This window comes from Fonticula alba, assembly GCF_000388065.1.
Source record: "Fonticula alba strain ATCC 38817 unplaced genomic scaffold supercont2.8, whole genome shotgun sequence".
Lineage (NCBI taxonomy): Eukaryota > Rotosphaerida > Fonticulaceae > Fonticula > Fonticula alba.
The window spans coordinates 1,660,387-1,668,575 of NW_009242978.1; the positions used below are offsets into that span (position 1 = coordinate 1,660,387).

At 65.1% G+C, this 8,189-nt stretch overlaps 3 protein-coding genes across 3 annotated transcripts; 2 read left to right on the forward strand and 1 right to left on the reverse strand.

Moving 5' to 3' along the window:
* The first annotated feature begins 873 nt into the window (after positions 1 to 873).
* Positions 874 to 3,236, forward strand: H696_05023 (hypothetical protein). Its single transcript, XM_009498894.1, has 3 exons — positions 874 to 1,105; positions 1,206 to 2,376; positions 2,551 to 3,236. Exons 1-3 carry the CDS (start codon positions 1,030 to 1,032, stop codon positions 3,047 to 3,049), a joined length of 1,746 nt encoding a protein of 581 aa, XP_009497169.1. The 5' UTR covers positions 874 to 1,029; the 3' UTR covers positions 3,050 to 3,236.
* On the reverse strand, positions 3,209 to 5,106 carry H696_05024 (hypothetical protein). The gene is made up of 6 exons (XM_009498895.1): positions 4,945 to 5,106; positions 4,723 to 4,826; positions 4,462 to 4,656; positions 4,339 to 4,374; positions 4,143 to 4,223; positions 3,209 to 4,029 (listed from the first exon to the last, which is right to left on the reverse strand). Exons 1-6 carry the CDS (start codon positions 5,012 to 5,014, stop codon positions 3,268 to 3,270), a joined length of 1,248 nt encoding a protein of 415 aa, XP_009497170.1. The 5' UTR covers positions 5,015 to 5,106; the 3' UTR covers positions 3,209 to 3,267.
* Positions 5,107 to 5,395: 289 nt separating this feature from the next.
* H696_05025 (hypothetical protein) lies at positions 5,396 to 8,189 on the forward strand. The gene is made up of 9 exons (XM_009498896.1): positions 5,396 to 5,636; positions 5,776 to 6,038; positions 6,109 to 6,273; positions 6,345 to 6,428; positions 6,541 to 6,757; positions 6,860 to 7,052; positions 7,216 to 7,288; positions 7,424 to 7,649; positions 7,832 to 8,189. Exons 1-9 carry the CDS (start codon positions 5,571 to 5,573, stop codon positions 7,919 to 7,921), a joined length of 1,377 nt encoding a protein of 458 aa, XP_009497171.1. The 5' UTR covers positions 5,396 to 5,570; the 3' UTR covers positions 7,922 to 8,189.

Genomic DNA, 8,189 nt, shown 5'->3' on the forward strand with positions numbered 1-8,189 from the left:
CCCTCCCCCTCGCCCCATCCAGTGGAGGATGCGTGGGTAGGGTTATTTCCCTGTGGCTAATCTTCCCGCCCTCAGGCCCCTTCCTGATGGCGGCCCTCCCCTGCGCTTGGGGGACGATGCGACCCAACCTGGAAGTGCGCGCGCGTTTCCCAGAGCACGCGACCAGCCATTGGGCAGCGGCTGGCGCGGCCCTCGCCGCGGGGGCCGGCCGTCTACCGGCGAAAAGGGCAGAGGCCCGGGGGACCATCCCCCCCCCCCCCCCCAGCATCCGGGCGAAAAGCACGGTCCCACCGGTTCGACCGGCGGCCGGATGGGGCGGCGGCCCCGGGGGAGAGTAGGCCCCGCTGAAACTCCACACGCTGAGGTGTCATCGCCCCTCCTGCGTCCCCGCACCACACAGACTCCCCACCGTGACGCGGGCGACCCGCACGGCGTGCGCATTACGCTCCTTCGAAGCCAGACCGCACGCACTCACAGGCGCCGAGCCCCAAAACGGCTCGGCCCCCGTGTTGCTGTTGTTGTTGTTGTTGTTGTTATTGCCCTGCCCGGGGTCCGAGTCCCTGAGAAAGGCCCTTCCCGGTTCGAAGGCGCAGCCCGGGCCCACCGCGGTTGGCCAGGCACACAAGCCGCGAACATGGACAAGGCCCCGAGTACAAGGGTGTGACACTCGCCGACTGCCGGACGAACCAGCTTGTTCGTATGTAAATGGCATTGTGCCTGCCGCGTGAGGCGCGATCACGTCCTCTTCGCTGGGATCTGGCAACATGCCAACGCTCTGCGTGCAAATTCCAGCACCCAGGAATGCCCCCCCCCCGGGCACTAATGTGCCGCCTTTGTCGCCCTCCCTGGCCTCCGGGGGGAGGGGAGCCTTTGGGCATATCCCCCTCCCCGACTCCACCTCCTCGACTTTCTGTCGAGCCTGCTTCGCCTGCCTCCCGCCCTCATCGCTCCCTTCCCGCACGGCCTCTCCCTCCCTCCTCCTTTCCGGATCCCTCCTCGCCCCTCATCCTCGTACCTGCCAACTGAGCCATGTCGGCACCACCGAAGGCTTCCCCGGCCCAACGGGTGCAGGCCATTGAATCCCAGATCATGCCGATCCTCGAGGGTATGCCTGTCTTGGTGGAGGGGGGAGGGTATCCATCCATCCATCTGCCCGTTCCGGGGACGTTCGCCGACTAACAGGCCTCCCGTTGCTGCATCTACAGTGGCCATCCCCACGCATGCGGACTTTGCCCGTCTTCAGGGACTTCTTGATGAGCTGATTGCGGCGCAGGGCGGCGTCATGGCCCAATTCGGCCATCTGTCCTGGGACGCGGCCACCGCCGGCCAACGCTACCACGACCTGGAAGACTGGCTGGAGCGGGACTTTGGTGTGGATCTGTCTCGGGTGCATGTGGTCCATGGTCTGGCCGAGGGGGCTGGCTTGGCTCTCGGCAGCCGGAAGGCCGATGGTGCCCACATTTCCGTCTCTCCCGGGGACCCCCTCTTGAGCATCCCACTGTCGGCCATCCTGACGGCCGACGGGCTGCTGGCCGGCACCCGGCTGGCCGGCGTGGCGGAGGAAGCCCACGCCACGGTCCCGACGAATTTGAACAACCCGGCTGCGGTGCAGCTCTTCCGCGACCATCTCCGTCTGACCAATGATCACTCCTTCCGCTTGGCGGTCGGGCTTTGCTTGACGGTGCTGGACAACCTCCAGGGCAGCCCCTTCCTGCCGTATATCCGCGCTCTGCCCGGGCCCGAGGCGGCCTGCTGCTTCCTCTTCGCCGGGGCAGCCGATGCGCAGGCTCTCTTTGATGCCGGCTCCCCGACGGGCGGCTTGCTGTTTGCCCGCCTGGCCGGGGCCTTTCGCGCCTACCAGTGCTTCCTCCGACTGGCCAGCGGTGCCGGCAAGGCGGCCTCCCCGGGCTGGGCGCTTTTCCGCTGGGCCTGGGCGCAGGTCCTGTCTCGGCAGAATCTGCTGCCGGTCGGGGCGACCGGCTCCCATGCGGGGAATGGCCGTGGTCCCGAGGCACTCCCCTGCCTGGTTCCCCTGTGGGATTTGATCAACCACGCTTCGCGCGGGTGCGGGCCGGAGGGCACTGACCGGCCGGAAATTTCGTCCTTCGTCCAGCAGACCGAGCAAGACCCAGCGCCGATGTTTGTGTTCCATGCGCTCTACCCGGCGGCCGGGCATGGAGCCCCCGTGCACATGTTCTATGGGGACCGATCGAACCGGGATTTCTGGCTGTACCAGGGGTTCACGGTGCCGGCGCCGGTTGGCGGGCAATTTGTCCCGCAGCCGACGGCTCTTCTTCGCTTTGATCTGAACCGCAACGAGCCGCCGGAAACCCTCCGCACGCGATCCAGCGTCTTGTCGAGTCTGGGCTTCAGCCTGTGCGCATTTGATGTCTCCCTTGCTCTGCCATGCCCGGTGCCCCGGGGCCATGCCTGCCGTCGAAAGATGGAGCCGAAAATGCTGACACCCGCCCTTTGACCCTCCGCCCCTTCCCTATCCCCCCTTTTTCCGCACGCCCAATCAATGCCGGCAAATTGACGGCGTCTGGCCAGGCCGCACTTCTCGGTGGTGGAGTTCCGCCCGGAGAGTGGCTCCATCCAGGGGAATGGCCTGCGGGAGGTTTTGGTCCTCTCGAGCATCTTGGCCCTCGGTCGACCGGATTTGGAGGAGGCCAGTCGACGGATCCTGGAGCATGGGCTTCGGCCGGCCACCGTCCTGGAGGGCTTTGCTCCGGACCAGCCGGATACCTTTGTGCTTGGGTCGTATGAGCGCGCGGTGCAGGCCACCCTGATCCGCGTGCGGCTGCAGCTCAGCCGCATGGCTCGAGTGGCCGCGGATATTGACCTGGCCGAGGCCGATGACCGACATGCCTTCCAGGGCAAGCTCCTGGATGAGGCTCGGGCTGGTCTTGGTGCTGCCTGGCCGGCGCTGTTGACGGCCACCCCGGGCTCGGGGGTCGCCAACAGTCCGTTGCGCATTCTCTACCAAGAAAAGGAGACTCTCCTGCGCTTGGAGCAGGCCCTGCTGGCACTGAAGGAGGCCTGCCAATGACCGGCCCATAGATGAGGGTCTCTCCGCTTGCGCCCCTCCCAGGCATGCTCCATAACATCGCCCCGGCTCCGACCTTGGTGGCTTTCTAGATGCCACATAAAATCCCCATGTGTATGGGCGTGTTTTTGGAAGAACAAAAAAAAACCAATAATAATTACATATATCATAGAGTGGGTGTAGATTGTGGATGCCCCGATTCCCGCGCGCTCGGCGGGACACTAGGTGGGTGGATTGCCGACAGCGCGACAGGCCAACTGGGCGGCACGCAGTGCCGCCTGTGCGACAGGGCTATCGGCCAGCACGTGCCGCTGCCCGGAAGACGGGGCATCAGCCAGCAGCGGGGCCTCAGTCTGGGGGGTGGTCGGAGAGCCGGGGAACAGGACGCCCAGGCCTCCGGTCGGCCGGGGAGACTCCTCCGCGGGCTGGTGCGATGGCTGATTGGAAAGCTGGCGCAGGGTGGCCTTCTTGGCACTGTTGGACATGGCAAGGCGAGACATCGGGCTCATGGTGCTGCTGGTGGTGGGGCAGTGCTGGGCCAGAGGGTCGTGCAGGCGCGGCGACCGGAAGGAACTGGCCGCCTCGGCGCCAGTGAGCAGCAGGAGCCCCGTCGGTGTGGCCGCGGTGCCCGGAGTGGCTGCCACAGCGGGCGTGGCCGCGGCGGCAGGAGTGGCCGCCGGCCCCGGAGTCCGGAGGAGTGGGCCCGGGCTCTGGGCATCAAGGGATGTTGTCCGGTGGCTGGTGAGGCTTGACACCCGGGGAGCCCCGGCCCGGGGGGAGGCAGCAATCGGCGAGAAGGTGGAATGGCGTCCGGGGGGGTGGACATCTCCACTGGCTGGCGAGGTGAGCCGGCGCACTGGCCGAGCGGCCACGCGTGGCGAGAGACCACCTACGCGCGGTGACACGGATCCGAGGAGCCGCGGCGAGGCGGGCGGCTTCAGGGTCGCGGCGGGCCCGGCATCCTGGCTTTCGTCGGACATAATCTGTCGATGGCAGGGGCGGGGGGGGGGGGAGGGTCGAGGGCAGGAGGCAGGGCGGAAAGTTAGCGGGCATTTGCCGGAGGCGGGCCGGGGGCATGCGAGGGGAGGGAGCGCACTCGGTTGATGAGGGCAAACTGGCGTGCCGCGGCCTGCATGAGTTCCACCTCGGTGGAGGAGCTGACCATCTGCTGGAAGAGCTGAGCGTTTGGGCCGACTCCACGACTGTCAGTGCGTGTGTGCGTGTGGGGTGGCGGGGGGCGGGGGGCGAGAAAATCGAGGGTCGATGTCGAGATTGGGGAGCACGGGCCGTACATCGGAATTTTCCTTGCGCAAAGATGAAAGGGAGGTCTGGGAGGCGGGGAGAGGAGGGAGTTAGAAGGTGGGAGGGGCATTTTCCGGGCTGTCTCAGGGCCCAGCGGGGGGACCACCGCTTACCTGAGTGCTGGCGAGCATGGTCTCAGCGATGTTACGCTCGGTGATGGCCTCCACAGCCAAGTCGGTCAGAGCTTGGATTTGGTGGCTGTAGGAGGTGGCACGCTGCTCGAGCTCGGCCTTCGTTTGCTCCAGGGATTGCACCTGCCCGATGGCCTTCTGCGAAAGAAGGGCCAGACGCTTTACGGTATCGGAGGACTACGACAACACCGGGTCAGAGGCGACAAATCGGCAGTGGGGACCGGTGCTGGAGGGGCAGCGTACATCGTGTGGAGACCCTTCGATGGGAGAGGACATGGCGGCGGCAGGGCGGGCCTTTTTGAGAGGCGGACCGGCCGGCTCGAGGTGGGGAAAGGCAGAGGCGCCATCTGAACTCGAGGGAAGAAGAGGGAGAGGGTGAGAAGACATGCACAAGCAAAGCGGGAAAAAAAAGCGGAGGAAGAGGCTGGGAGCCCGGATCGGGGGGCGGGGGGAGGGGCATCATACCAGCAACAGTGGAGTTGGCCTGCCGATTGGATGTGCCGAAGACACTCCGGACAGGTACAGCAGGATCCATGGTGAGTGGATGGGGGGGGGGAGCGATAAACCGGACAGAGAGGAGGAAAGGAGGAAATAGGCAGGCATGCAGGCGGAGAGGCGGAGATGCAGATGGGGTGCTTCCCGGCGGGCTGGCGGTCGGGAACGGGGGAGGGGGCCTTTCAATCCAGGCGGAGGGTATTCCGGGGCCGGGAGCATGCGATCGCTGGGGAGAAACGGTCCGCCATGCCCGCGGATGGGTGCTAGGTGCCAACGATTGGTACATCGGGCGCGAGATCGCCCGGGCGAAGCCCGGGACCGCGACAACCAGGTTCTCCTGAGCCAGCATCACTCACCCGGGGCCCCTGCGAACAGCCGATCGGTGACCACAGCCGCGACCGGGAGGTCGGCGTCCCGGGCCACCGCACCTCCCTCCCCTCCTCCCTCCTCGCCGGACTCAGGCCCTTGTCTCCCTCCTTTTTCCTGCCTGGCCAGCCTCCCCCCCCCCGGCTCGCCCGTCCCCTCTCTCACTCTCTCCCGGCCGGAATATACATATATATTTTCTCGTCCGCCCGCTCCCCCACCCTCCGAACGCCATGGCTCTTCGCAACAAGGCCCTTCCCTGCGATGACCTCTCCTCCACGCCGACACTGAACGCCCAGGTACAAGCCACTTGCCGGGCCTTCTTCCCCACCGGCCCTGGATGTCCGCCTGACTGACTTTTTCCCCTTAACCACCCCCCGCACGCCACCTGCCCCTGCCTCTCCCCGTTGGCCTTTCGCACCCATCCACCTCACATAGCGCAAAGTGGAGGAGGAAATTCTGTCGAACTACCAGGCCTTCCTGCAGCAGCACGGGAGCTCGGCCGAGGCGGGCTCCGGCGATGGAGCCCCCATCCCGGCGCCCACGTTCGATGTGTCGAACATGAAGGCCTTCTTGCGAAACTCCATGTTCCGGCCGATGAGCTCGGCCTTCTCCTCGCTCGATGGCAGCCGTGCGTGGATTACATTTTGGTGCACCCAAGCCGGTGCCTTGGCCAACATCACGAACTTCGATGCGCGCAGGTACGCAGCCGGAAGGGCGCCCTTCCTGCCCGGCCGCCCGTCGCAGGCCACTCACCTCTGGCCTCTTCAGCATCATGGACTTCCTGCGACTGAGCCAACACCCGGATGGCGGGTTCGGCGGGGGCCCGGGTCTGCTGGCGCACTTGGCCCCGACCTACGCCGCGGTGGCCACCCTGGTGAACTTGAACCGCGAGGGTGTTTTCGAAGATGACGAGCCACTGCGCCTCATTGACCGGTGCGTGTCTGCCTGTGTCCGGCCCCCTCCCCTCTGTCGATGTCCATGCTAACTGGCCTCTCGACTCATAGCGAGTCTCTTTACCGGTGGCTGATGTCGCTCAAGACGCCGGAAGGCTCGTTCGCCGTGCACCACGATGGCGAATGCGATGTCCGGTATGGTCCCCTGGGGAGGCAGGTGTTGTTTTGCCCTCGACTGCGTGTGGGGGAGATACGGCCTGCCACTGACGCGATCGGGCCTGCCTCACTGGATTGACGATCCCCACAGCGGAAGCTACCTGGCCCTGTCTGTGGCACAGATGACCAACATTTTGACGCCGGAGCTGCTTGAGGGCGCAGTCGATTGGATCGCCCAATGCCAGACGTATGAGGGCGGCCTGGCCGGGCGGCCGGGCCTCGAGGCGCATGGCGGCTACACGTACTGCGGCGTTGCGGCGTTGGCCTGCGTCGGAGCGATCGGCGCCCTGGACATCGATGCGCTGACCGTGCGCCCTTTTCTTTTCCCTCTCCTCCCGGACAATCCTGTACCTGGAGCCTTTTCCTCTGACCCCCTCTGCTCCTTTCTGTCCCTTTCCTTTGTCTCTCAGTACTGGGCCCTTCAACGGCAGATGTCTCTCGAGGGGGGTTTCCAGGGCCGGACCAACAAGCTAGTTGACAGCTGCTATTCCTTCTGGTGTGGCGCCGTGCTGGCCCTCCTTTCCGGGACCACGCGGTCGGTGATGGCTGCCGAGACCTCCGCCAGCCTGGCCTCACACATGGACCCGATCCTTTTCGACCGGGGTGCGTGACCAGCCTCCCGCCACATTTTTCACTTGGCCATGCCCCTGTGCTCCCGCCTCCCTCTCTCTCTCACACACACACACACACTGCTGCTGCTGCTCTTGCTCGTGCCTTTTCACTTCGCTCCTTCTCCGTATCTGCTGCGGGGATTGCTTCGAAATAGCCTCCTTGCTGGACTACCTCTTTGTTCAGTGCTACGACGCAAGTGGAGGTGGGTTTAAGGACAAGCCCTCCAGGTGCGTGGACTTCGAGTTGCCATCGCCGCTGTTGTCGCCTTCATCATCCCCGCCCCTCCCCCCTCTCGGGGTTTTTTTCCGCCATCCGCTGGTGCACGTGTGGTCTGACTGTCTCGCGATACCTGCCTCACAAAGTCGCCTGGATGCGTACCACACCTGCTACTCGCTCAGTGGCGTCAGTGTGGCCCATTCGGTGGATGATCTGCCCTCACAGTCTGGACTCGAGCGGCCCCTTGCCTTCGATCCGGTGAAAGTGCCCCCCTTCCTTCAGCATGTCACGGGCGATGGCGCTGGCACCGGCGCCACGCCCTTCAAGTATCCCGTCATCTATCGCGGCCGGTCGCGCGATCTGGCTCTGCTTGTATGTCATATGTGCCGGACGCCCTATTTCCATCACGGGAGGGCCGAGGGGGGAGGGGGGGGGGGACGAGAGAGACGCTGTTGCCGCCTGTGCCGAGCCGGGAGGTGCCACCATACGATCCTCCCAGCGCGCTAACCCTACATCCCCACAATCCCCGGGTCCCTCGGTCGCCTCCGCTCCAGTCTTCGACGAACGCCATCTTCAACATCGAGCGGAACCAGTGCCGGAAGGGGCTGGAATTTTTCCGCTCCCTCGGAAATCCCATGATGTGATTTGAACAGCTGACCGGTCGTTCATTCCAAGGGCTTTGGAATGCTTTCTCTGGCATCTCAACCCTCGCGGTTGGCGGCGGTGACTTCCAGAGTCTAGGGTTGCTGGGGGGGGAGCGGACTTTTCTCCCTCGTTCTTCCTGTTCCCTTGTCTTGCTACTCCCCTCTCTCTCGCTCTGCCAGATGCATGTTGGCCAGCACGAAAAGGCCGGGCTGCAGCCATCGCCAGTAATCCACGCGGCGAAGCTACATACACACATCCATCCAAGTA